We start from the raw sequence: 25,237 nt of genomic DNA, 5'->3' as shown, positions 1-25,237 counted from the left end.
ATTTCGGCGGGCGTCGATGGCTGCTCTGGATGCTTGTATCGCGAGACTCTTTCCTATAGACTTGGGTCTGCTTTCAACTCCTTGACATGCAACACTAGACCACTTGACGAACTTTCCTTACCGTTGTCAATGCCGGCCCGCGAGTTCGAGCATCTTCAAAAGGTCTTCGAGCGCACCGGCATAACTGGCGCGCTCTTATTGTGTCCCAGGTGTCCAGCGCTGTGAGTTTCAGGTCCTCCTGTGAGCTGCTGTTCCCTTAGCATGAGCCGACGGATTTCCGTTTATCTATTTTTAGTGTGTTCATGGCGGCAGTCACATCCCCTCCATCCGCCGCGCCGAGTCCATTTCGGGACTGCATATAATCCGATTGTGCCACGTCGATCCGGAGAGTATACCTCGTTCGCTTCCCTACTATGGATGGCCCAGTAGTTCGAGGGAATCTTGAAAAACCGGTGTCTCCCTTCACCTTCGACAATAAAATACAAAATTTGGGATTCCAGTATATCTGCATCTTTAGATGACTCCTGGGTGGTTTCTGATTTTTTCACGAGAGGGAATTATGTGCCAGTTCGATGCCGGCGAGGAGGTGGTTTGGAGGGGAAGTTCGAGATTTCTTGGCGCCAAGGCCCACTCAAACGAGTTCGAGGGCCCTTATTGTCACGCCTTCGTCACAAGCCGAAGCGGGCGTTGCGAGAGAAGTTCGAAGCCCGCTTGGGCGCGCATGGGCCGAGCCATGCGTCGGAGATCGAATTTCTGGCGAGCCGCGATTGTCACGCTCGACCCTCACATTTCGAACATCTGGGTTGGTACCATGTACATGTGCATCGGGCTCAATTTTAGTACCCAGATACACTTATATACATATCAGGACTCTACCTGATTATTGTCATGATTTTAGGAGGGCAGGATCTTTGCATAGGCAGAAGTTCAAAGTTGTTACACCTATGGAAAAGCAGGGTTGCACGCATCTTCCATTTTCTCCACCAGCAACAACTTTCCGTGCGGCCTCAGAATTTTGCACATGTATTCTTGAGATGTGAGCGGCGTCGTGTGCATTTTTACAGAGGCAGTGAGGGACGGACTGTACAGGGAGAAAAAGATTTCGACGAATCTCGAACGACTGGGTCACTTCGAACTACTGGGCCATCCATAGTATCGTAGTCATAGCTCTTCTTGATTAAAATCCTGAGGCTATACATTCTAGATTACTGGATCGGACTGTGTACTACTCTTGGCAACTTATAGTACTTACTATGGCTTCGTTGAACTCTGGCTTGGTGCTCGATGAGACTGGGTATAGACTTGATGAGGAAGAGAGCGCGTTTTATAAAGCGCAGACTGGATTAGAGGACGATGCGGCGTTGAAGGATCATTTGGTGCGGGTGCAGGCGGAGGCACTTGCTGTTCGTGAGTACCTTTCATGACGATGGAGAGAAGGTCTTCTATTTATGACCATCGTTTTGTTTTTTGTTCGGTTTAGACCCTTACGCGTGTATTCGACACTTCAGATTCACGAAGTAGGTTTTATTTATCACTATTTCTTTCACAGTTGAGCTGACCATTTATCTCTTCGTTGAAGGCTCAAGATCTCGCGATTGTTGGCATACCCTGACCTGCTGAAACTGGGTAGGGAACGCGAAGGCGCCATATTCCTTGATATTGGCTGTTGCTGTATGTGATGATACCTTTACGATCATAAATCGAGGTTGTGCTAATGTCCGTCTCTACTGTTGTTTATGGCAGTCGGCAACGATGTGCGAAAGGCAGTAGCAGACGGGTACCCAATGCACAATGCAGTCGCTTCAGATCTTCGACCAGGTGAGTTTCACGAGTTCTAAAGGACTATCTCAAACGATATATCAATATAGCTACTAACATCAACTCCGTCCACAGAATTCTGGCAGCTCGGCTACAAACTCTTCAACGACTCTCCCTCTACCTTCCCCGTCCCCTTCATACCCGGCGACATCTTCTCACCAGACCACCTCACCCCACTCCCACCTTTCACCGCCACCTCTCCACCCACGACTCCTCCTCCGCCCCTCTCTCCAACGCCAACGTCATTGAACCCCCTCCGTGGACACGTGTCCGCCATCCACGCTTCCTCTTTCTTCCATCTCTTTGACGAAGAACAGCAGTTCGTGGTCGCCAAGGCGCTCGCGTGCCTTCTGTCGCCTCAAGAGGGCAGCATGATATTCGGACAACATGTCGGGTCGCCAGATGGTCCGGATGCGGGGAAGCACGGCAAACCGCGCCCGGGGAAGATAGCTTTTGGACATTCGAAGGATAGTTGGGAGGCGGTTTGGGATGGTGGGGTGTTTGAGAAGGGGACTGTGAAGGTGGAGACGACGTGGAAGAAGAGGGTGGAGGAGATAGAGGAGATCCAGGGCAATCCGACCTGGCTTTTGGATTGGCGTGTGACGAGGTTGTAGTACTTGTTGGATGTTGCATTCCTTTATACTATACAGTGTAGTTTTTTCCCGCTCAGGACACAAAAATCTTCAACAAATCAACGGTCGGTCCTTCCTACAGACCGGACAATTTTATTGGATACTATTCCTTGCTCTCCAATGGTCTAATGGAAAGACGACGCAATTAATCACTCCACCGATGATGTTCCAGTATAACACGACCTCAACAGCACATTCATTTGCGACTGGGGCCGTTATCTTGCGCGATCTCTATTGAGATTTGGTCTGAGACTCACACTCGGCCGTCGGACTTCCGGTGGCATCTCATCAAAGCACCTGCAAAACTCACAGACAGCGCTCCAAAACCTCAGGCTTCCGTCGTAGGCGCCGTCGGACCTAACGATCTATAAAAGGCCCAAGGATCTGATCAGCGTTCGACTGCTCAGCTGCTCTTACTTCATCGACTGGACTTTCTGGTAACGTTTTTCGTCCCACATCAGATTATTTCCAATGCCGGACTCGGAGTTCAACACCTCAGCCCATTATGCTACAGAAGTTGCCCTAGACGATACTGGGTATGGTTTGGATGAAGAGGAGAGCAAGTTCTTCAGGTCGCAGACCGGGATACAGGACGAGGTTCAGCTGAAGGAACACCTTTTGAAGGTGCAAGCTGAGGCTCTTGCGATCCGTCAGTACCGTTATGTTGTGTACCTGTTCTTTCACTTTACTTACAGTCCTTCCCAACAGATCCATATCCTTGCATTCGAAACTTCAGATTCACGCAGTAAGCAGCCAGCACGATTAACCCCTGGCACTAGCTCGGTACTCATCTCTGTGGTTACGCCGCAGGTTGAAGATCTCACGTCTATTCGCCTACGAGCAATTACTGACGCTGGGACTTGAACGAGACGGCGCTATATTGCTCGATATCGGTTGCTGCTGTCCGTCTTGTCCTTCGGTCATAAAAGTATGGTGATGCTGACCTTCATATAGTTGGAAACGATGTTCGCAAGGCCATTGCGGACGGGTTTCCTGTTCAAAATGTGATAGCTTCAGACCTTCGCGCTGGTAAGTTCGGTAACACCATGTCGCGGTTCCGTACCAAGATCCAGATAAATAGAAACACTCACCCCAAGCTTCATGATCACAGAATTTTGGGATCTCGGTTATGGGCTCTTCAACGACTCTCCCGCATTTTTTCCTGTGCCCTTCATAGCCGGCGATGCCTTCGATCCATCTCATCTAGAACCCGTTCCACCCGCCACAACACCCGCTTCCGTACCTCCACCCCCTTTGAACACCTTGACCTCTTTAAACCCTCTCCGTGGACACGTCTCCGCCATCCACGCATCCGCGTTCTTCCATCTGTTCAACGAGGAACAACAGCTTTATCTCGCCAAAGCTGTCGCATGCCTACTTTCACCTGAGCCAGGCTCCATTATCTTTGGTTCGCATGTTGGACTGCCGGAGGTAGGGCTCCGAAAAGGTACAAGCGGAGGCACGAGGTTCGCACATTCGCCGGAGAGCTGGGAGCAGATGTGGGATGGTGAGGTTTTCGAGAAGGGGACAGTGAAAGTAGAGGCGAGGTTGAAAATATTCAATGACAGAGAGATAGGAGGTGAAGAGGATCCTGCGAGAAGTCGTCACCTGATGTCGTGGTGTGTGACTAGGCTTTGAGCTAGAGGGCGGCTTGGAGACTTGGATAATATGACAATCTTCGTCTTCGGAACATCTAAACTTCATAGAATCCCGTTTCGACACATTTGTTTCTGGATCTGGAAATTGTTGTACATTGCTCCCCAATCGCACACCTGGACCCACACACCTTTGAACCAATACAGATGTAGCATTGTGGGTTATAACAGTTTCCCTGTGGGCTTTAATCCCTCGAAACCTTCCGCATTTCGGTCATACACCAAGTTACCCCTCAGGTACGTTTTGTCAACACGGCCAGAGAGCATCATACCCTCATATGGCGTGAGCTTGTTCTTGAAGTTCAGAGATTCCCTCGTAACCTGTGGTCGCACAACGTGAGCTAATGGAGAACACAAGCGGTCCTTATCTGCACTTACCATATACTGAGCCTCGGGATCCCAAATCACGAAGTCTGCATCATATCCGACCTCGAGTTTTGCCTTCCTACCACTCAGAGCCGCATGCTCAGCAGTCTTGCTGCTCGTCCACTCCAAAATCTTGCCAATACTGATCCCGCGCTTCTTTCCCTCCGTCCACAAAAGACTCAGCCCTAGCCCGAGCGTGCTAATTCCACCCCAGGCGCCCATAATATCACCCTCATCGACTTTCTTCAACTCCGCCACACAGGGACTATGGTCTGAAACCACAAAGTCAATAGTGCCGTCCTTGAGAGCAGCCCAAAGAGCTTCCCTGTTCGTCTCATCACGAATCGGCGGACAACATTTGAACTCAGGACGGCCATGGGGAATGGAGTCGGCGGAAAGACAGAGGTAGTGGAAGCAGGTTTCAACGGTAAGATTGATTCCAGACGCTTTTGCGGCGCGGACGATGGGGAGTGCCTGGGCGGCGGAAAGGTGGACGATGTGACAGCGGAGGGAAGGATAGGCGCGTTGGAGGTTCGTGATCCGAGTGATGGCGTCGGTCTCGAAGGACTGAGGACGTGAGTCCAAGAAAGTGCTGTAAAGAGTCGGATCGGAGGGTTCACAGTCTTGTACGGTTGGTGAATCATCGAACTCAGCGTGGAACAGAAGGACAGAGTTCGTATCCTGTGACGGGTTCAGTTGAAGGAATTGGAGGAGATAGACTTTCATGACACACCTGCAACGCCTCCATAGCTGGTTTCAGGTCCGCTTCCGTCACACAGGGAAATTCCTGTGAACGTAAGTTAGGGTATCGAGAGGAAAAGTTATTGTTGCTCACCTCCACACCACTTTCGATCATGAAGCATTTGAATCCCTTCACTCCAGCATCCACAAGTGGCTTCAAGTGCGTCTAATCCCAACAGGTCATTTCGCAAGGTATTCAAGAGATCAATCAATGTCTGTACGAACCTGATTACCTGGGATGACGCCGCCCCAGAACGCAACATCCGTCCAACACTGACCATGAGCAGCCGTCCGCTTGCTCTCAAGATTCTCCACAGTGGTAGTCGGAGGAATGGAATTGAGAGGCATATCTACGACAGTCGTAACACCGCCCGATGCTGCTGCTCGTGTACCAGTCCAGAACCCTTCCCAGTCAGTCCGGCCAGGTTCATTGAGATGAACATGTGGACTGTGACAGTTTTCAGATAAACTCACTTGAACCGATGTAAATGGACTCACCTACTCGACTAAGCCAGGGAGAATGAACTTGTCTCCTGCATCAATCCAAGATGCGGCTACTGAGGGGTATGTATCCCGCTCGCGACGTTCGAGATGCACAGCGGTGATCTTTCCTAATTCTGGAGATACTTCGATCGTGGCAGCCTGGGGAGAGTCATGGCCAGGTAGCACAATGTGGTTTCCAGTGAGCACAAGCATTATGCACGAAGTTGTAGTTAGGTAGAGAGGCGATGAACTGATGAGATGTAAATCACAAAGTCGTTATCTTATCATAGCAGCACCGATCTAAGCATGAGGTCAATCAGAACCGTAAATATTTTGTTTTAGCTAGTTTTTATTGCGCAAATCACCACGACTCTCGATATTCGTTGGGAATTGGGAATTTACGGGGAAGGAAGAAAGTCACGCGAAATAATGGTAGGAATAAATGGGGAAATAGACGCCATCAAGCGGGCCACAGCGTCACTCAAGGATCCCAGTGACGTCAGCCCCTATTCGAAACAACATATATTCTCCCCAAAATCCGTTCTTCGATTCTCAACACATCCTAAGCCTTGAAGTTGGAACTTCATCATCACCTTCTTGTTTCCACAGCTGAAGACATCCAACATCTTACTCTTCTGCCAACATGCCCATCACTCGTAGACAGGCTGCCCTCCAAGAATCAGGTGTCGACGTTAAGCCGACATCGAAGTCTGAGAAACCGAAGAGCTCGCCGAAGAAGAGGGGCACGAAGAGGGATGTAGAAGAAGTTGAGCAGCCGGAGGGTGAAGAGGAGGAGCCACCCGAGAAAAAGACGAAGCAGAGTACGAAGAAGGGTGAGAACGTGTCAGAACCGAAGCAGGGCGAGAAGAATGAGAAAAGACCTCGCGACGGCCCTATGAAAGGTAAGCAGATGGACAGCCAAAGTACAGCCCCTGTTTGTTAACCACGTTAGCGTAGGAACCATCGAGCGCGGCCACATTTACTTTTTCTACCGTCCCAAGGTCGAGCAGGAGGAGGCTCACTCTATCGACGACGTCCAGCGCTTCCACATACTCCTTCTTCCACGGCCACCAAAATTTGCTGAGACGAGTAACGGTGATGCTAATGGCGCCGCAAAGCCGGAGGACGACGACGTTGATATGCAAGTGTTGGAAGAAGGCGCCGACGTCATCCCCGCGAAGGAGACCCGAAACAAAGCGAAGAAACGGTATCGTCTGGTGTCCATTGGTAAGAAGCAGTTACCAGATCCGGAGCACGGTCGAGGCAGAAACAACACTTTCTGGGCCACGGTCACTGCAGTTGGAGATGATTTGCACACTCTCGAGAAGGGGTTGGGAGAGAAGACCTACGAGACAAAGACCAGAGGTAGTTGTATTCTGTTTATTTCGGTTGCCACCTTCTGAATCCAGTTGCCCAAGGTACTCGCCACCAGGCTCCTTCCCGTATTGCGGGCAGAGGCGCGTATGCTATAGTCAACAGCGACCCGAAAGTCCCGTCCAAAAGGGAGACTCATCTAGGCTACCACCTGTCCCACCCATCTGATATGGGCGAAGTCCAAGAGGCCCTCGGTATTCATCCCGCCTCGTCCTTCGTCGTACAGGCGAAGAACCCGTTGGCACCACCTACAGGCGGACAGCAAGTCGGCCTTTCACCGAACCAAAGGGCGGACTATCCTTCTTGGATAATGGAAGACGTTTTTGGGAAGGGAGGCAGCAAAGGCCGGGAGAGTTACGGATTGCGATTTGCGTCCATTGAGCACATTGAGCTTCTTGACCACGAAGGCGCCGAGTTGTTATTCATTGCGGCCAGGTCTGGAGAGGATGGATTGGAGCAGAGCTTGGGCGAGGGAAGAGGACATGGTACGTGTCGGGTATTCCGTTTGATGTTCGTCTGCGTCCTAGTGCTAACGATGAAACGACAGCTCTTGAAGAGTTAGAAAAAAACGAAGGGCAAGAAAGCATCAAAGAGATATTTAAGGAGCTAGCGACGGATAGCGAGACCTTCCCCGCTGAAGCCCTTGAGGGCGAGTGGATTTGAGGAGATAACGGAGGCGTCAACAACTGTATCATTATCATTGTACATGTAAAGTATCTGGAGAAATAGTGATCAGCACAATCGAAAATATGCAGTCAATGTGGCCGCGAACCTGAAGCGTGAGCCCCTCAGCAACGAGCTAGATGAGACAGTGTGCTGCTATAGGTATAGGTCGTGAAATCATGAATGTTATACAAATACTGTGGTGTGCGCGAGACGTCTTTATGCTACAGCTTCCGGATTGTCGCCATCATCGTTGACTCGGACGACCTTCGCCCATTCTTTGTAGTTGAAATTCCCTTGGCGGTCAGTGAACGCCCCTTTCAGGAATCTGTCGATCTGAGCAGATAGGTCTCAGTAGACAGCCGTTGACGCAAGAAAGACGACCTATACCTCCTTCTGATCCATCCTATCCCCGGTATCGCTTAGCCATTTCCGAATCTCATCCCCCTTGACCATACCAGTGTCGCCTTCGTCAAAACAGGCAAACGCGTCAATCAACTCCGTCTCTGTGTCGAAGTCGATAAGGTGTTCGCTCATCATAGTGAGAAACATGGTGAAGTTGATTCCACGGTCGGCGGAGTCGTCAAGTGAAGAGGAAGAACCCATGCGATCGTGTCCGCCAGGTCGTGAGGAAAGTAGGTCGTCCAACATACGCTTTGAAGGCGTGATACCTGTCAAGTACTGTTAGCGATGGAAGTCTGGAATGGATCCATGGGTGACCGCGTACCAAGACTCGCAAATATCTCTTTTAAGTCGGCCTCGTCTACGACTCCATCTCTGTTCTGGTCGATGAGAGAGAATGCCTCCTTGAACTGTTGAATCTGCGGCTGTTGGAAGAGCGAGAAGACTCCCGAGGGTTCGCGTCGAGCGCGAGATTTCTGAGCCTTCGTAGGCTTTGAGGGCGATGAATTTGCCGTAAGATGATCAGGATAACGAGACATGGTTGACGGTATTCGAGTATATGGTTTGAGGAAGGAATGAAAGAGATCAACACAGGTTCCCTATTCGGGCCACGTTGGAAATGGTTATCGTCTGGAAGCAATCTGAAAGATCGACGACGCCCAAAAGTGATATCACGAACCTAAGCAGAATGCACAATTTCAACTACCGCTACTGGTTTCTACAAGTGACCTCCTTCCTCATTAATGTCGGATGAATCGGACAGGGCAGTGTGGCCCACTGGACCGGTGGGCGGTATGAGGGTGGCGGAGAAGGGCAGGTGTCACCGTTGGCGCAGCGGCAGGCTTGCTGTGCATCGACCTACCCCCCTTTTCAGCAACCTTACACTCTTTTCTCTTCTCTTTCATCATCTCTCCCCACTTCTCACAGTCTCCGTCGCTCTCTACTCTCAAAGCTTGTCATGGTTCCCTCAATAATATCTTGTGCGCCGGTCGCCCTCGCTTTTCTCTCGCTCGTCTCTGCGGCTACCATCGACCGGCGAGCGTCAACGTGCAATGGCCACTCAGAGGTGCAACACACTGTTTAATCGTCCTTGAATATCAACTTATGCATCTGCTTAGCTTTGCGATCGTAGTTTTGGCAATGTTACATTTGTTGGCGCCCATGATTCCTACGCTGTCGGCACCAATAACGGTTAGTTCTCCACTACTTTCATTCAGAAGCTCCTGCTGAAAGGAGATATATCGCCCTTTTCAGTGGCAACAAACCAGGACTATAACAGTACGTTTCCTTCTGCATTGGATGTCGCGCTACATACCGAGGATTTTCTATAGTCACACAGCAACTCAACGATGGGATCAGAATGCTGCAGATGCAAGCGCACAACAGTTCCGGTACCATTGAGTTGTGCCATACAAGCTGCGTACGTATCTACTACATACAATGCACTCTGTATTTCTCTCAGCTCACCCCGGATTTTTATAGCTTTTGTTTGATGGAGGTAGCCTGGAGACCTATCTTACCACGGGTCAGTTGCTCAATTTTCACGAGTGGTAGTTTCAATACTGATAGACTCTACAGTCAAGACGTGGATGGATGCCAACACTAACGATGGTATGTCTTTACCAGTCCCCTCGGCCATGAATCTATACTAATTTACTGTGTGCTTCTAGTCGTCTCCCTGCTCATCGTCAACTCTGACGGCTTCTCTGCCTCCGACTTCGCAAGCGTCTTCCAATCTGTCGGCTTGGATACCATGTCCTATTCCCCCACTTCCTCCAATTTGACCTACACCTCCTGGCCGACCTTGGGCACCCTGATCGATGCCGGTACACGTTTGGTCACTTTCATGGACACTCACGCCGACTTCTCCACCGTCACGTACATCATTGACGGTACGTATCTCACTCACAACAATTCCGAAACTTCAAACTTGCTTACAGAGCGATATTATGCAGAGTTCACAAACGTTTGGGAGACTGCCTACGACGTCACAGACCCTACTTTTGATTGCGATGTGAACCGGACTAAGGGTGATTCGACCAACCAGATGTATCTCATCAACCATTTCCTCGACACCAATCTCCTTGGCTCACCAATCCCGGACACGGCTGATTTGGATACCACCAATGCTGCCAACGGCACGGGGTCGTTGGGCGCGCAGCTCGACACCTGTGTCGGTGATTACGGTCGTAACCCCAACTTCATGCTCGTTGACGTACGTTCGCCCGCATAATTCTTTTTAGTTGGCTTGGTATTGACAAATTTGCACATCAGTTCTACGAGTACGGTGGCGGATCCGTCTTCGAGGTTGCTGCCACTGCCAACGGCGTCACCTATGATCCCACAACACCCATTGCTACACCGCTATCCTCTTCTTCCTCGTCTTCAACGTCGTCATCCAGTGGCAGTGTAGGAAAGCTGTCGGCGAACGTTCTACTTGGCCCTGCAGCGGCCTTTTCGATGTCTTTGATGGCTGCCTTTGCTCTCCTTGGATGATGTGCATGGCTCATATGGACTCCGTACGCATGCTTGGAGTTATTGACTGTCGGAATCTTGCTTTGAAGTACTTAGTATCGCAGACAATCGTTCCCAATGTGGACACATAATCCTCTACTTACGCATAACTCGTGTATACTACACTGCTCTCTTTCTGCTCTACGGCACAATTTGGACTCGTACGAAACATATTCCAGGACATTACTATTCATTGCTACATTCCGTTCGTCGACGCGATTTTGGTGCAACTTGAACTCGCTTTGCCACTACGCCCGACAAGGAGGGCTTCTCTTGTGCTTCCCAGACCGACATCCCGGCGGGCCTTGATCGGGGCCGCGTTGTCAAAATCCGTGACGGCGGTGGAGTGACTTTGTGTGACATGTTGAGTCAAGAACTCGTTTGAGTCGCAGATTTGCAGCAAGAACAGATGAGCTTCCAAAATTTCCGCCTGGAGGGGACACCCATTCAGCACTTTTCAGACCCACAACAACAAACGCCGCATAATTTCGGTCCTCCAGCTGGGACGACCATCGAATTCCCCATACCCCTCGGTCACAGTCCTGGCTCGGACCTCCAGATACAATTCCAGACTAATGCTCAGCCTGGCGGATCGTCGAGGGGGCCTTATGGTTCGGGGGATATGAATGATGGATACACGGTATGTTTCTTGTCTCACTTGTGGAATTGGGACAGATACGAATGATGATGTCGCGGCGGTCAGTTGGTGTTCCAAAATATGGAGGCCTTCGAGCAGTGGAGGAGTAAGGAGGAAGAGGAGAAGATGGTTGAGTTTGTCAAGGGGGACACGCATGGGTCCAAGGCCGTTCCTCCTCGGTTCAAGGACCACGTCAAATTGGTCTGCGCTCGTCATTCGAGGAGTGGTAGGAAGAAGTACGTGAAGAAGTTTCCCGACCGAGTGCGGAAAGTTCCCAGTCGCAAGGTATGTTGAACATTCAGAGCCGTTCGTAACATTGTTGATATCTCATCTCGCCTTTCAGCTCGATGGCAAGGGGTGTGCTGCCTCAATCAGCTACAAGACCTATTTTGATACAGAGGAGATCCGTGTTTGCTGTGGGTATCTCTCGATCGTCTTCAGGTTCTCAGTTGAGCCTGACACGATATACAGACGTATCTCAACACTCTCACGAGATTGGCCTGGCGAACCTCCCATACACTCGGCGTGGTCGACGCGAAGCTGCAGGTCGACCCCGAGAGTCTACAGCTGATCCAGATGATGACAGCCCATCCCAAGAGCTCGCATCTACACCCAGCGTCCCTCGTGCTATAGCACCAGCCTCGCCTCCTATGCGAGCCCAAGCTCCTCAACACCCAGCCTCCTTCGCATCACCTTATCCTCACTTCCCCTCCATGTCGATGCCCGTCCCCGTCGGGTTCGGAGCAACGCCTCAAATGTCTGGAGGTGGGGAACGGGAGCGTATTGAACGAGAGCGTTGGGATAGGATGGAGACGCTGTTTCAGGGCATACGGAATAATGCTCGTCAGTTCGAGTATCCCCCGCCATCGGTTGCCGCATTGGAGAGCGTTTTGATGCGGATGTATTTCGAGAGCCCATTGCAGCATCCACAGATGGGAATGCCGATGCAGCCGATGCAGATGATGCAACCACCGCACCCGGGCGCGATGGTTGCACAAGGTCAGGAGCATATGAACGTGAATGGAGGCCAAGGGGAGATGCATAACAGTAGTGTGAGTGGCGAGGAGGGCGAAGGGTCGTAGTACCGGTGAACGGAACAATTTCTCGTGATCGCAATTGTATATCTTCGTCGTGATTTTTCTTTTAGCATATTGTATATAATGACGATTCTGCCTTCTGGTACTATTTACTAGCGCCTCTAAGATTCAGAGTCATGTTCTACGCGGGGAGTCCACGGCAATGTGGCGTACTTGTACTGAGGTGGCGTGTTTAGATCTGCTTCATCTTATCTTATCGCGATTTCCTGAATTTCCTGTCAACGCAACTTTTTGAAAGGCCTCGTCCTGACTTCAACTTCACTCTTCGAGTGCCACACTTGTCCCCTTTCCTTGCTTCATCTCGATCTCCCTCTATTGAACTATGTCGTCTCTACGCAACTCTCTTCATCGTCGCAATCATAAGGAGCGCTCCCAACTCGCGCACCGTGAACGATTCGGAATCCTCGAGAAGCATAAGGACTATGTTCTCCGTGCACGAGACTACCACTCCAAGCAGGATAGGTTGACGCGGTTGAGGCAGAAGGCGTCGGAAAGGAACAAGGATGAGTTTTACTTTGGGATGAACGGGAAGCGAACGGAGGTCTGCCGACTCTCTTCTTTTCGTTAGCAACCCACTTGCTGAAGTATCAACTACGTGACAAATTGTTCGTTAGGGTGGAGTGCATGTGCAGGATCGAGGCAATGCTGCTCTACCTGCGGATATGGTAAAAGTGCTAAAGAGTCAGGATGAGAATTATATTCGGATGGTGAGGACGGCAGGGCTGAAGGTATGGACCATCACACTGTCTTAGCTTGTCGGGCGGTTACTAAAGTGAATGTGCTCAGAAAATCGAGAAGCTCAAGAGTCAACTTAGCACTCTGGCTGATCTCTTTACCTCGCCGAATGGAGACGATGAAAATGTTCTCGACGAGGACGAGTTGGAGGTGTTGAGAGACGCCGGGATCCTTGCTGGCCCATCTGGTTCAGGAAGCCGCAAGACGCGGAAAAACAACACAAAGCACATCGTTTTCGTGGAGAACGAAGAAGAAGGTCGGCTCTTGTTCATAATCATGTTTTAATTCCTGCTCATTAATATGACGACAGCACAACAATATCGTGCTGCATCTAAACCGATCTCTGATGAAACTCCTATGGACATTTCTGAGGACTCATTACTCGATCTTGGTTGGAAAGCACCCACGCAGGCCAAGGTCGCCACCAAATCCAAGAAGACGACAGGGGGAAGGAATGGCTCGGCTGCGACAGTCGATAACGAAGGAAAGAAGGAGGCGACTGTAAGTTTACCACACGACACTCCTTCCCCCCAAATCTGACGGGTATCCCTAGATTCATCGGCAGCGGTTACTCAAAGAATTATCGGCACGATTGAGCAGGGACCGCATGCTTCGGTACGCGGAGAGGGAGCTCGAGATGCAGAAGCTGCTCATGGGTAGAGGGGGCTCGCAGAAGATCCAGGGTGTCACGAAAGAAGACGATGACGACGATGATGAGGAGGAGGAGGAAGACGAAGATGCACGTCCTTCCCAGGCGAGAGGTGGCCTTCCGTCGGACGCAAAAGCGTACAAGCCTCGGGTGTACAAGTGGCGCGCTGAACGCAAGAGATGAGTTCTAAATGTCGCCGTCGTGTTCTGATAGATTTTGCCTTCAGTACAGTGGTCGACCTTGTGAGGCGTTTCGGAAAATCTCACAGTTCGGTTGAACTCTTGTATCCGTCACACGTAGACGACGGTGTGCTGGCTCGAAGCCAACTACGCTCAGGTGGACGTATCACTTGCGAATTCACATGCTCTTCGCTTTTATCTTTCCGCTTCCAGCAGATCCTACATCAACCGAGTTTAACTACTTTGTACATCACTGCACACGAACCCTTGTGCACCTGCCGGCCGCCCAACTTCCACACATGTATGCCTCAGAGTCCACACGTTACATCGACGGAATCATCCATAAGCATCAGTATCACCATGCGCTCCAAAACTTCACCGTCGTATCCTATGGCCTGATGTCCGGGCTGTCGCATGAGTACAGCGGGCTCGGTTGGACGAGATGGTGAGCCTGCATGCGCACAGGCCTGATAATTATGTGCTACGAGGTTTTTCTGATTTTATTTCAGTTGATGCGCCACACAGACCCTCAATATCGGCATTCGCCAGTACCTTGTATCTTCAAGGATGGTAGCGTACCTGCAATGGTCCCTCAAAGGATCGCCGTCACCATCAAAAAAAAAGTGACTCTTCAACGATACACATGTACGGATTGCATCCCTGAGCAGAAGCTAAATCATGAGTTTGTGCATCTCTCGAGCGATAGCCTTCCTTCCGAACAGAGTCTCCGAGCAGGCCTTTGAACTTTATATTGGGAGTTGCGAACTTTATACCGGGAGTGGTAGGCTTAGGTGTCCTGCATTCTTCACGCTGCGGAGATGAAGCCTAGATCAGCAGATCGGCACGCGTTGCTGCAGACCATTGGTGAATCTTGGTGAATGCCTTTTTGATGCTTCTGCGTGTTCTTGTCAACGCGGTTGCCCAGCCTGCCACATGCAAAGGTCCTTTGGTCTGTCACACAGAGAACAAATGTCGCTCGGAACGTCTGCCTCGAGTCGTCCTACTCCATCTATAGCCCCCGGTTTCTATAAAGGCATGCCGCCCTGGTCTGCGGTATCGACATCTTTTCCCCGTTTCCCACTCATCCTGAGTCGGGCCCTTCATTCTTTTTTGACTTTGCTGGTTCATCGCGATGTTTACAAACATGCTTTCTTCTCTCCTTTTGACTCTTCTGGCCGTGTCGCCGATCGCGTCCGTCAATGCTCTCGGTTCACAGTGTACATCAGAACTTGGGGCCGGTACTGCTGCTGCAAGCGACCCTTACTGGCTAGAGACAATCGAGCATCAAGGCACATCTGCCTTTGGAACCTCTGGATACACCGTTTTTCGAAATGTTAAGGACTATGGTGCGGTTGGTGACGGTGAGTAACTCTGTTTATCGCGTTCGAAGCCACACTGAGCTCTGACCCCCAACCACAGGTGTAACCGATGATACGGCTGCCATCAAGTATGCTGTAAATGGCTGTTGGTTAATCTCACACTTGCTGATCTACTTCCCGATGACAACAGTGCCGCAATTAGTGACGGTGATCGCTGTGGCGAGTCCTGCGCCTCGTCCTCGACTACTCCCGCCTTGGTCTATCTCCCGCAAGGGTATGTGCCACTTTATCCCAGGGCTGAAGTGGATATATACTGAGGTTATATTTTAGAACGTATCTGGTGTCTGCGCCGCTCATCCTGTATTATAACACGGCTCTCGTCGGCGATGCCAAGGTCCTCCCCACTTTGAAGTCATCTGCGGCCTTCGCAGGCATTGCTGTCATCGACGCCGATCCCTATATTCCCGGCGGCAACGGTACGCCCATCTTCTCACATATCTTAGTTTAAAAACTATCTTCTCAATCGCTGGGTGCCCATATTTAGGCGCAGAGTGGTATGTCAACCAAGTGAGTCTTTCTCTGCATCAAGTACGCTTTTTCGGGCTCGTGAGACTAAGTCACTCCCCCCAAGAATAACTTCTATAGGAGTGTTCGGAACGTACATATCGACCTTACTTCGCAACCGGCCACGACTTCGGCTACCGGCCTGCACTGGCAGGTCTCGCAAGCGACTTCGCTCTACAATATTGTAGTCGACATGTCTACTGACTCCGCCACAGCCCACCAAGGAATCTATATGGAGAATGGGTCCGGAGGGTTCATGGGCGATCTGGTCTTCAACGGTGGAAAGTATGGTGTCTGGGTCGGAAACCAGCAGTTCACCGTTCGCAACATTACTGTCAACAACGCGCAGACCGCGGTATTCGCCGCATGGAACTGGGGGTGGACCTGGCAGGGCGTCACGATCAACAACTGTGCCGTTGGTTTCGACATCACGACGGGCGATATCGACGCCAGTAGCTCGAACACTGACGCTACCCAGGGAGTCGGGGCTGAGGCCATCATCGACGTGACTGTGACGGACACACCGATATTCTTGAGGAGCTCTGCATCCAGCAGCGGTTCGCTCGATGGTTCGCTGGTTCTCAACAACATTCAAATGAGTGGTGTTACCAGCGCCGTTAGTCTCACAGATGGAACGGTCATCTTGGCTGGGTCTTCCTCTATCGATACCTGGGCTCAGGGGTAATCTCACTCTATTGCTCGTCACGGTCAACGACACTAATTTCATCTCGTACAGAAATGTCTACTCTGGCTCAAGCGCGACGGGATCGTTTGTCCAGGATACCACAACCTCCATCAACAAGCCTTCGGTCCTCTTGGATGGCAGTGGAAAAATCTTCGGCAAAACCAGGCCAACGTATGCTGACTATTCCACCGACCAAATCGTGTCAGTCAAGGACGAGGGCGCACTCGGTGACGGGACCACGGACGACACGGCCGCTCTCCAAGCCGTGTTTGACAACGTACGTTCTTTCTTATCTGATTGTGGATGTTCGTTGACATTGATCTCATGGATATCAGTACGCTGGGTGAGTTTTAGGAGCACGGGAGCTCAATTGGAGAACGTTCTGATTGCCTTTCATAGCTGCAAGATCATCTACTTCCCTCAAGGCGCCTATATCGTCTCCTCGACGCTCAAAATCCCAGCAGATGTCCAGATCACGGGTGAAGCCTGGAGTGTACGTTTACTTGTATCTCTATATTATGGGGACAAGATGCTGATGCTAGGCACGAGCAGACGATCATGGGAAGCGGTACCGCCTTTTCAGACATCACGAACCCACAAGTCGTCGTTCAAGTTGGTGCAGAGGGATCCACTGGTATTGCCGAGATTTCCGATATGCTTTTCACCACTCGTGCCTCTGCCGGTGGTGCGATCGTCATGGAGTGGAACGTCCACGACCCCTCGGGCAACCAGGGCGCGGCAGGCATGTGGGATACTTTGTTTAGGTACGGTTTATCTGCTGGGTGGCTTTGAAGATCTCCTGAACTAATACTGTGTTTCGTTTGGGTAGGCTTGGTGGAGGTATTTCTTCTACCTCTCGAAAGATTGAAACAACAACGTGCTGATACCCCATTACCACCATAGCTGCTGGCACGGACATGCAATTGTCCCAGTGCGCGAACACGACTGCGAGCACGGGTACCAACTGCTATGCTGCGTTCATGGGTCTACATCTTACCAGTGGCTCCAGCGCTTACCTCGAGGTATATCCATCCGTTTGTTCCACTTGCTTGTTGAGACTGACCAACAACCATGATTGATAGGGTCTTTGGGTCTGGTTAGGTATTGTATTCATATTATAGTGCTTTTGTCCGTCACCCACTGATCATCCATCTATCCTTTCCTCAAAAGCTGATCATGATGTCGAGGACGTTGACCAACTCGACATCACGGCGTATTCGGGCAGGGGGGTTCTTTCAGAATCTGCCGGTCCCGTCTGGATGATTGGTACCTCGTCTGAACATCACGTTCTCTACCAGTACTCCCTGGTCGGCGCGAGCAACCACTATATCGGGACTGCGCAGACAGAGACGGTGTGTGCCATTTATCTAGCAAAGCTATTCATTCTCTAATATGTCTCCTTTCATAAAGCCCTACTTCCAACCGAGCCCCTCAGCCCCTTCTCCTTTCACAACGGATTCGACCTACAGCGACCCCACGTTCTCCAGCGATCAAACTATGGCTTGGGCGCTATACGTTGAGAACTCGAGTGATATCCTCATCTTCGGTGCTGGCTTCTACAGTTTCTTCCAGGTCAGAAACCCGCGTCGCATTTTCTTCTTTGGTAGGATTGTACTGACTCTTCGTGCAGAACTACTCGCCGACATGTGATGACACAAACGCCTGCCAGACGCAGATCGTCAGCATTGACTCTGCCTCTTCTATCGCCATCTACAGCTTGTCGACGGTCTACACCACCTATCAGATCTCTCTCGACAATGTTGGGATCATCAACGAGGATTCCAATGTCAATGGTCTCGCCAGAACCGTGACGGCGTGGACGAGCTCTTGAGGGCTTCGATAGCCTCGAACGACACGAATCTCATTTGTTCGGGATTTGTCTGTTTTATTAGGTTTATTTATCCTTTACTAGCTGGGTTCTCTGTCTGTCACCTTTTTGTCCTCGAGACTGTGTCTGTCGTGCATCTAGTCATGATCTGTGATGATATTTATTTGCTTCCTTATTCTCGAGTCAGCTTTCCCCATCCCTTATACCACCTGTGATGTTGTGCGCCCGTTCTCCGATTGTACTACACTCTCAGATAGATCCTGGACAGTACAAGATGTATCTCGCTGCATGATCTGAAGGACATAGAACCATTATTGTTAGCTGTTCGCACAATAGACAGAACAAAGGACAAAAAAAATGGCCCCTTTATCACACACTTCGGTCCAGCGTCGTTCAAGTTGAGAATGTCCTTATCTGGAGCCGCGCGTGGCGATCTGGCGCACAATAACGCTGGTTTGAAATTGAACAAGGCGTGACGTCGTGTGGCCAGGTTGGGGAATGCGCCTTCCGCACATGAATATCGTCCTTTCCTTCCTCGTTCTCCTACAACACCTATCCGTTCTCTAGCCATGGCAGCCATCAGTCTTGCCAAACAAGCAGCAGCAGCTCTTTCTCGAGAAAAACCACGCGTATGCCAGCCAGGTTCACCTCATCGCATCCGTGCTCACGCTAATCTCCGATATCTGGCTTTCTGCCCGGTCTGCTTATAGTCTTCAATCACGGAATGGGTCGACATACTGACCTCACCTGGGTATGAGGACGAGGTCTACGACGGGTTAGCTGATTTCCTCACTATCGGTTGTGTTGTATTGAGAGGTTTGCTCAAGCATACCAGAGTTGATCGATTCTATCAACCTCCAAGCCGCCACTGGGTGAGTTCAATGCCTATCACTTAGGTTCACCTCTGACCAGATCATAATTAGTTCTTCAGAGGCATCGAGAGCCTTGAGGAAGAAGCTTAAGCACGGCAACGCGCACAATCAATATCGGGCTCTTGTTGTCAGTATCTCCTCACGATTGACGATTGTGGCCCCTTCTGAGATCGGATTCTCATCTAGATTCTCAAAGCGTTGGTGGAGAACTGCGGCACCAAATTCCAAAGTAAGATATACTACCTCAGATACTACACCACCACGTTTCTTACTTTCTCTTGCACGTCTTCAGCAACATTCGCCGATGGCCACTTCACCGACGCTATCAAGCAACTTTCCACTGATCCCTCCACTGATCCCAAAGTCCGGAAGAAACTCATTGCCGTGCTTGCATCGTGGCATAACCAGTTCAAGGACGATCGTAGCATGACCATCGTGGCCGGGCTCTACCGACAGTGCAGACCCGATGACAGCGCTAAACGGCAATCACAATTGAATCACCAGGCGGCGCTGGAGAGAGAGTCCGAGCACGAGAGAAAGCGGAAGGAGGAGAAAGCTGCGAAGGAGGACGCGAAGAGGAAGGCACGGATGGAGAAAGAAGCTGAGAAGGAGCGAATAAGGAAAGCGGAGGAGGACAGGAAGCGGTCGAAGAACAAGCCGAAACGAAAGCCCTTTAACTTCGAAGAGGTCCGTGATATACGCCTTTCTTGCGATGGTCTCGGGACTCATCAGAGAGACATAACAGGAGAAACCTGCCGTACTGACAGCAATAGCCAATGCTTCCTCTGCAGCTAATAACCTGGTCAATGCCATCACAGTGAGAGCACTCCATCGTTCTAAATCTCAATTACTGATTCTCCTATAGCTTGTCAACACGGAACACGACAGTCTGCAGTCGAACGAGCGGGTACAAGAATGCTTAACGAAGACAAAACAGGCCCGAAAGCAAATCGTTCGCTACATCCAGGTATATCAGACACTTAGGCTTGAACCAAGAAATATCACTGAATGAGACCCGTTACATAGCTGGTTGAAGATGAAGAGTTCATCGGGACGCTTATTGAAACAAATGAGCGGATTATAGCCGCAATGCAGTCGTATGATACAGTGAGTCTACCCCTTTAGAGTTGTTGGACTTCCGCACTGACACAAGTTGTATAGCTATCTAATCCTGCTGTCACTGAGAAGGACGTTGCCGAAGTGCAGGAGGGACTAGCTGCCGCGAACATCAACGACTCGGAAGTCTTGAAATTGCAGGAGAAACAGCGTGCCGCAGTAATGAGAGCAATGAAGCGTGGACGGGAGAAGGACTCTGAAACGGATGAGGTACCGGCACCCCATCTCCATCCTGATCTACAGGATCTCAGCTTTGGTACTTTGGGAGCGGACCAAAGGTCAGCCAACGTCTTCGTTCTCTGTAATTTAGGGAGACTGATGCCGCCTTGACGATTGTGAACAGGAATTTGCCACCTCCCATCCGCCCAAATGCTCATTCCTCAGATGATGAGGATTACCGCCGTGGTACCCTCTCGGACTATAGTGACTATGAATCCTCTGACGAAGATACCCACAATCAACGCGCCGGACCTTCCTCGGGTGGCCGACGAGACTATGGCGATGATTCGGACAGTGGACAAGATGCACACAAGGCCGTGAAGAACGCCGATGAAGATGACCCCTTCGCGGACCCCTTTGCAGACTAATGACAACAACGTACATCGTTTACGATGAAGAAATTCGAAGATGGAGGATGAAGGGTAGACAGAACATTGTATCGGAGGGTTGATCTGTATGATTGCTGGATTTAGCGGTGCGAGATTTATTGTTTGTATTTTGATTCCTTCTGGAGGGTTCTGGGCAGCTTGTGGGCCGTGTTTTGACTTACGAATGTACATGTACTTCAGTACGCTGTTGGTAATCGGTGTTGGAATACGCTTCTTTTATTTCTACCAGTACCCGTAGAGTGTGCGGCCCGGTGCGTGGCACAGGATTGCTACGTCTGGCCATTGCGACTTAGCAATACGCGTGTATCATATCCAGCGTATGATATCCCGTCCAGGATCACCCAACCAAAATGGCTGAAGTGACTTCGGCAGGTTTATTCCCACGACACGCCCCTCGTCGAATCGTGCCCCGTTCTCAAGCAGAGCGACAATGAGCCTGGGAACGGCAGCGGCGGTCCCGTTAAGTGTGTGGGCAAAGGGGAGGCTTGATGATTGTGTCGACGCAAAGGAGGGAGTGGAGGTCGAGGATGGTGATGCAGTGGGGCGATACCTGATGTGCAGTCTTCGCGCTTGGTAGTCGGTGCAGTTCGACGTAGAGGATATCTCGCCCCAGCCTCCACGACCGGGCATCCAGGCTTCCATGTCGTACTTACGATAAGCGGCAGCACCGAGTTCTTCTGTTGGCATGTCCAGCACTCTAGCATAGGGAATAATACGAATTAGTTTAACGATATGCTATTAGAACACCAAAGAGGAGAAATGAATTATACCTGAACGGCAGCCCCAAACCCTCGAATATTTCGAGTTGTATTCGCCTGATCTCTTCCATAAGCTCGTCACTCTGTTCTCTCTCTGATACAGCGAACAGCTCTAGCTTGGTGAACTGGTGTACCCGATACAGTCCTCGCGTATCTGCTCCACGGGCTCCCGCCTCCGCTCGAAATGCACGACCCAGGCCGACGACCTTGCGAGGGAGTTCTCCAGCATTGAAGATTTTGTTAGCGAAGAGTCCGGCCAGTGGGATTTCTGCCGTGCCAGCGAGTACGAGCTCGGGATGTGAGGATGAGACGTGGTACATCTGCGACACAGGTGGGTCTACAGATGGATCTCGAGGTTGAAACCCACAGCGATATGCAATATCGGAGCGGACGACGTCGGGTGTGGTGACGGGAGTGAAACCATGTCGGATAGCGATGGATAAAGCATAGTTGACCAGTGCCATCTCAAGCAAGGCTCCTTCGCGGAGAAGATAGTACCAGGATGATCCCGTTACGGTAGCAGCCGCTTCAAGGTCCAAAAGACCAAGCTGTTTCCCGACCGAGACGTGGTCTCTCGAAGAGGAAATGGGCAGAGGTTCGGGGCCATGTGTAGAGAGTGTGACGGCGGCGGATTCGGGACCCAGAGGAGTCTCGGGGTGGGTGTCATTGGGAACAGCAAGAGCCAAACTGAGCAAGCGATCAGCGATGTTGTCAAGTTGGGTCTCTAGCTGGGAGACTTCGGATTTGAGTGCCTTCGCCTCGGAGAGAAGAGATTGCTTGGTCTCTGGGTCCTTCGTACTCCTGATTTTCTCGCCGATTGTGCCCTGTATGTGCTTCTTGTCGTTGAGAGTACGGGCCAAGGTTTTATGTTGTTGATAAAGGGAGTCTATGGATTGAATGGCTCCAACTGGGAGGTTCGCTCTCCGGTTGAAAGCATTGTGGGATTTAAAGACAACATTTTCAGAAATGGAGCGGTAGTCCAGTCGTGGCTTTGGAATAGCAGTGCCGGTCTTAGACGACGAGGTGGATTTCTGGCTTGCCTTGGCGGAGTAAAACCGTGCTATCAAATGTTTTAAGGAAGGTCAATACTGTTCCTGTTTGCATGGAGGGCACATACCAGGATAATTTGGGCGACGGCGGGCAAGATGACGGACGCAGGTGAGCATGTCGCGTCGCGTCACAAGTTTGTCACACGACGCGTCGAGATCAGGACAGGTGGGAAATCTTTACACAACGTCGCGTCGCGTTGCTGTCTTCGGATTCTCCCGTTGTTCTCTTCCTCCATTATCATAGCAAAGGGAAAACGGCTTTTTTCTTGACTGGCACTCTCATCATGTCCTCAGCCGCTACCAAAGGCAAGGCACCTGCCACAAATGGCTCAGATATCCCTTACGAACTGCCATGGTACAATCTATTCATTTTTCGTGCAATCTCTGTCCACTCACTGAGGCGTACATGACCCCAGGGTGGAAAAATACCGACCTAACATACTTGACGATGTGGTCGGAAACTCAGACACAATAGACCGACTGAAGGTCATTGCAAGAGACGGAAATGTTCCCCATCTCATCATATCAGTGAGTGCGGTTTAGCTCATGACGTGTGCATAGTATTCACGTATACACGTAGGGAATGCCTGGTATCGGCAAAACGACAAGCATTCATTGTCTCGCGCATCAATTGTTGGGTGATGCCTACAAGGAGGGTGTACTGGAGTTGAACGCGTCAGACGAAAGGTGCGTACCCTCACTTTGCCGGAGACGCCATATGCTTGACTGTCTGGCTCTACATACAGAGGTATCGACGTCGTGCGCAACAAAATCAAGGCATTTGCTCAGAAGAAGGTTACTCTGCCTCCCGGAAGACACAAGATTGTAATTCTCGACGAAGCTGACAGGTGCGACATTCGTGTGTCTCTTCAAGCGCTCTATTCTGATACCCTCTCAGCATGACCGCTGGCGCACAACAAGCGCTCCGGCGGACAATGGAGATCTTCTCCAACACGACACGGTTCTGTCTCGCTTGCAATATGTCCAACAAAATCATCGAACCAATACAGAGCCGTTGCGCCATTCTGCGTTATGCTAAACTTCGAGACGCGGAGATCCTGAAGCGACTGCTGGAAATATGTGACATTGAAAAGGTAAGTCGACATCGTCTCGCGTGGCGTGTGGCGTAGGCCTGACTGTTATCTAGGTCGAATACAATGATGACGGCTTGACGGCGCTCATCTTTACCTCTGAAGGAGACATGCGACAAGCCATCAACAACCTGCAGTCAACATGGTCTGGTTTCGGTTTCGTCTCATCAGACAATGTCTTCAAAGTTTGCGATCAGCCACATCCGATCATCGTCCAGACCATCATTCGCGCTTGTATGAAGTCAAATGTTGACCTCGCGATGGAGAAGTTGTCGGAGCTCTGGGGACAAGGTTATAGCGCAGTAGACATTATTGTCACGATTTTCCGTGTCGTCAAGACATTTGATGAGTGCGTCTCCATGTCGTTCATCCGAGCTCGTTTGGCTGATTAGCACTGCGTAGGCTCCCTGAATATACTAAGCTCGAATATATCAAGGTTCGCCTCCCCCTATTCTGCGACTGAGCATAGACTGATGCGATCTTATTAGGAGATCGGCTTTACCCACATGAGAATACTGGAAGGTGTTGGCACCCTGATCCAACTGGCAGGGCTTATTGCCCGGTTATGCAAGCTCGTATGTTCAATCTTCTGTGACTTTCTTCGCATCACTAGGCTGACTGAGTCCGGCATAGAATATGAAGCCCGATATGTTCAAGATATAGCGATATAGTTCGATGGAACCTTACTGCTGTGTAATATTTGCTTTCTGTATCCTTATACGCCGTCCTTTCAGCTTCTGTGAACGTTGCTGGCCTCCTTCCTATATGCCCGTCCGGTCGCCACTCCGATAAGTTACGCTCCTTGACAAGGACGAGTCTCTTCAAGGACCGCCGTCCGAAACAAGACCGCCCGAAATAAATTCACAGAACACGCCCTTCCTGACTACTACAATGACTTACTCAGACGGACTTGTCTGATGCCAACCCCGTACGGGTCTCTTTTCACAACTTGCTGCAAGACTAGGATGGCCTGAACCCGCGCGGAACACACTGTGATACATCTGTCCTGTTGTCACTGTTTCAGCGGAAAAGTTGGACGAGGGGCGAGCGAAATTCAAGCCAATAAAACGAGTGCGGGTCAAACGTGGATGAGATGTGGGTGCTGTGGTACAAGACTCCGCTCGCAAGCTCGCGTGCCATTGGCGATTTGTACCGCGAATTTTTTTGAGCATAATGGGGACGAAGCTAATACCTGTGGCGCGAACAAGTTGGTGCAGACAGTGAACGTTTGAAGTTTGAACACCCGAATTGCTCAACAATGCGCCAGCGTGGTGGGCCTATAGATAAGATAACGCGCCACACATGAGCCATACCACCGGAAACCACATCAAAGGTTGCTTAGTCCTTTCCGATTGCTTTCAGAGCTTTTCCTGTCGCGTCCACTACGTTCTCATCACCACTC

The 25,237-nt window shown here is 50.7% G+C and overlaps 11 protein-coding genes across 11 annotated transcripts; 8 read left to right on the top strand and 3 right to left on the bottom strand.

The window, feature by feature from the left end:
• Positions 1-1,193: 1,193 nt before the first annotated feature.
• On the top strand, positions 1,194-2,484 carry STEHIDRAFT_143670 (uncharacterized protein). The gene is made up of 5 exons (XM_007298687.1): positions 1,194-1,407; positions 1,481-1,517; positions 1,580-1,671; positions 1,744-1,818; positions 1,894-2,484. The coding sequence occupies exons 1-5, from the start codon at positions 1,254-1,256 to the stop codon at positions 2,430-2,432; spliced, it is 897 nt and encodes a 298-aa protein (XP_007298749.1). The 5' UTR covers positions 1,194-1,253; the 3' UTR covers positions 2,433-2,484.
• Positions 2,485-3,668: 1,184 nt separating this feature from the next.
• Positions 3,669-5,908, bottom strand: STEHIDRAFT_164574 (allantoinase; the record flags this gene model as incomplete). The annotated part of the gene is made up of 6 exons (XM_007298686.1): positions 3,669-4,426; positions 4,484-5,152; positions 5,205-5,258; positions 5,307-5,378; positions 5,438-5,660; positions 5,715-5,908. The coding sequence occupies 6 exons, from the start codon at positions 5,906-5,908 to the stop codon at positions 4,268-4,270; spliced, it is 1,371 nt and encodes a 456-aa protein (XP_007298748.1). The 3' UTR covers positions 3,669-4,267.
• Positions 5,909-6,506: 598 nt separating this feature from the next.
• On the top strand, positions 6,507-7,743 carry STEHIDRAFT_70886 (uncharacterized protein). Its single transcript, XM_007298085.1, has 4 exons — positions 6,507-6,597; positions 6,653-7,060; positions 7,114-7,554; positions 7,617-7,743. Exons 1-4 carry the CDS (start codon positions 6,591-6,593, stop codon positions 7,730-7,732), a joined length of 972 nt encoding a protein of 323 aa, XP_007298147.1. The 5' UTR covers positions 6,507-6,590; the 3' UTR covers positions 7,733-7,743.
• STEHIDRAFT_89121 (EF-hand) lies at positions 7,741-8,880 on the bottom strand. Its single transcript, XM_007298208.1, has 5 exons — positions 8,814-8,880; positions 8,460-8,733; positions 8,123-8,403; positions 7,842-8,068; positions 7,741-7,786 (listed from the first exon to the last, which is right to left on the bottom strand). The coding sequence occupies exons 2-4, from the start codon at positions 8,671-8,673 to the stop codon at positions 7,952-7,954; spliced, it is 612 nt and encodes a 203-aa protein (XP_007298270.1). The 5' UTR covers positions 8,674-8,733; positions 8,814-8,880; the 3' UTR covers positions 7,741-7,786; positions 7,842-7,951.
• A 212-nt stretch (positions 8,881-9,092) lies between these two features.
• STEHIDRAFT_46247 (PLC-like phosphodiesterase) lies at positions 9,093-10,630 on the top strand (the record flags this gene model as incomplete). Its single annotated transcript, XM_007297916.1, has 9 exons — positions 9,093-9,200; positions 9,253-9,325; positions 9,389-9,412; positions 9,466-9,554; positions 9,617-9,659; positions 9,713-9,745; positions 9,805-10,026; positions 10,090-10,349; positions 10,409-10,630. 9 exons carry the CDS (start codon positions 9,093-9,095, stop codon positions 10,628-10,630), a joined length of 1,074 nt encoding a protein of 357 aa, XP_007297978.1.
• A 427-nt stretch (positions 10,631-11,057) lies between these two features.
• STEHIDRAFT_164570 (uncharacterized protein) lies at positions 11,058-12,488 on the top strand (the record flags this gene model as incomplete). The annotated part of the gene is made up of 4 exons (XM_007298685.1): positions 11,058-11,288; positions 11,352-11,570; positions 11,629-11,701; positions 11,757-12,488. The coding sequence occupies 4 exons, from the start codon at positions 11,058-11,060 to the stop codon at positions 12,365-12,367; spliced, it is 1,134 nt and encodes a 377-aa protein (XP_007298747.1). The 3' UTR covers positions 12,368-12,488.
• A 216-nt stretch (positions 12,489-12,704) lies between these two features.
• On the top strand, positions 12,705-14,171 carry STEHIDRAFT_164569 (u3 small nucleolar RNA-associated protein 11; the record flags this gene model as incomplete). The annotated part of the gene is made up of 5 exons (XM_007298684.1): positions 12,705-12,923; positions 12,997-13,110; positions 13,169-13,373; positions 13,428-13,618; positions 13,671-14,171. The coding sequence occupies 5 exons, from the start codon at positions 12,705-12,707 to the stop codon at positions 13,947-13,949; spliced, it is 1,008 nt and encodes a 335-aa protein (XP_007298746.1). The 3' UTR covers positions 13,950-14,171.
• An 854-nt stretch (positions 14,172-15,025) lies between these two features.
• On the top strand, positions 15,026-18,691 carry STEHIDRAFT_89113 (beta-1-3-glucanase). The gene is made up of 16 exons (XM_007298207.1): positions 15,026-15,306; positions 15,365-15,392; positions 15,455-15,538; positions 15,595-15,740; positions 15,809-15,831; positions 15,896-16,509; positions 16,565-16,790; positions 16,849-16,856; positions 16,913-17,006; positions 17,066-17,277; positions 17,343-17,353; positions 17,417-17,535; positions 17,596-17,614; positions 17,684-17,865; positions 17,924-18,085; positions 18,144-18,691. Exons 1-16 carry the CDS (start codon positions 15,078-15,080, stop codon positions 18,342-18,344), a joined length of 2,358 nt encoding a protein of 785 aa, XP_007298269.1. The 5' UTR covers positions 15,026-15,077; the 3' UTR covers positions 18,345-18,691.
• A 219-nt stretch (positions 18,692-18,910) lies between these two features.
• STEHIDRAFT_46841 (uncharacterized protein) lies at positions 18,911-20,916 on the top strand (the record flags this gene model as incomplete). The annotated part of the gene is made up of 11 exons (XM_007297958.1): positions 18,911-18,970; positions 19,052-19,116; positions 19,169-19,213; positions 19,265-19,340; positions 19,400-19,442; positions 19,506-19,900; positions 19,959-20,030; positions 20,079-20,180; positions 20,240-20,320; positions 20,375-20,607; positions 20,673-20,916. The coding sequence occupies 11 exons, from the start codon at positions 18,911-18,913 to the stop codon at positions 20,914-20,916; spliced, it is 1,416 nt and encodes a 471-aa protein (XP_007298020.1).
• Positions 20,917-21,243: 327 nt separating this feature from the next.
• Positions 21,244-22,861, bottom strand: STEHIDRAFT_106823 (seryl-tRNA synthetase; the record flags this gene model as incomplete). Its single annotated transcript, XM_007298683.1, has 3 exons — positions 21,244-21,634; positions 21,708-22,755; positions 22,813-22,861. 3 exons carry the CDS (start codon positions 22,859-22,861, stop codon positions 21,244-21,246), a joined length of 1,488 nt encoding a protein of 495 aa, XP_007298745.1.
• Positions 22,862-23,028: 167 nt separating this feature from the next.
• Positions 23,029-24,558, top strand: STEHIDRAFT_89106 (P-loop containing nucleoside triphosphate hydrolase protein; the record flags this gene model as incomplete). The annotated part of the gene is made up of 9 exons (XM_007298206.1): positions 23,029-23,099; positions 23,161-23,272; positions 23,325-23,431; positions 23,491-23,592; positions 23,643-23,838; positions 23,892-24,184; positions 24,238-24,271; positions 24,324-24,410; positions 24,469-24,558. 9 exons carry the CDS (start codon positions 23,029-23,031, stop codon positions 24,496-24,498), a joined length of 1,032 nt encoding a protein of 343 aa, XP_007298268.1. The 3' UTR covers positions 24,499-24,558.
• Positions 24,559-25,237: the final 679 nt, after the last annotated feature.

Source organism: Stereum hirsutum (assembly GCF_000264905.1).
Source record: "Stereum hirsutum FP-91666 SS1 unplaced genomic scaffold STEHIscaffold_1, whole genome shotgun sequence".
NCBI lineage: Eukaryota > Fungi > Basidiomycota > Agaricomycetes > Russulales > Stereaceae > Stereum > Stereum hirsutum.
This window is presented reverse-complemented; position numbering and strand designations above follow the sequence as displayed.

Bases quoted from the DNA above. Each gene is read 5' to 3' on its own strand.
- STEHIDRAFT_143670 (XM_007298687.1), top strand. From the start codon at position 1,254: ATGGCTTCGTTGAACTCTGGCTTGGTGCTCGATGAGACTGGGTATAGA. The intron at 1,672-1,743 runs GTATGTGATGAT...TGTTTATGGCAG, and splicing joins CCTTGATATTGGCTGTTGCT to TCGGCAACGATGTGCGAAAG. The intron at 1,819-1,893 runs GTGAGTTTCACG...CTCCGTCCACAG, and splicing joins CGCTTCAGATCTTCGACCAG to AATTCTGGCAGCTCGGCTAC.
- STEHIDRAFT_70886 (XM_007298085.1), top strand. The intron at 7,061-7,113 runs GTAGTTGTATTC...CAGTTGCCCAAG, and splicing joins CTACGAGACAAAGACCAGAG to GTACTCGCCACCAGGCTCCT. The intron at 7,555-7,616 runs GTACGTGTCGGG...ATGAAACGACAG, and splicing joins GGGCGAGGGAAGAGGACATG to CTCTTGAAGAGTTAGAAAAA.
- STEHIDRAFT_89121 (XM_007298208.1), bottom strand. From the start codon at position 8,673: ATGTCTCGTTATCCTGATCATCTTACGGCAAATTCATCGCCCTCAAAG. The intron at 8,404-8,459 runs GTACGCGGTCAC...AGTACTTGACAG, and splicing joins AGAGATATTTGCGAGTCTTG to GTATCACGCCTTCAAAGCGT. The intron at 8,069-8,122 runs GTATAGGTCGTC...CTATCTGCTCAG, and splicing joins ATAGGATGGATCAGAAGGAG to ATCGACAGATTCCTGAAAGG.
- STEHIDRAFT_89113 (XM_007298207.1), top strand. From the start codon at position 15,078: ATGTTTACAAACATGCTTTCTTCTCTCCTTTTGACTCTTCTGGCCGTG. The intron at 15,539-15,594 runs GTATGTGCCACT...GTTATATTTTAG, and splicing joins TTGGTCTATCTCCCGCAAGG to AACGTATCTGGTGTCTGCGC. The intron at 17,007-17,065 runs GTACGTTTACTT...AGGCACGAGCAG, and splicing joins TCACGGGTGAAGCCTGGAGT to ACGATCATGGGAAGCGGTAC.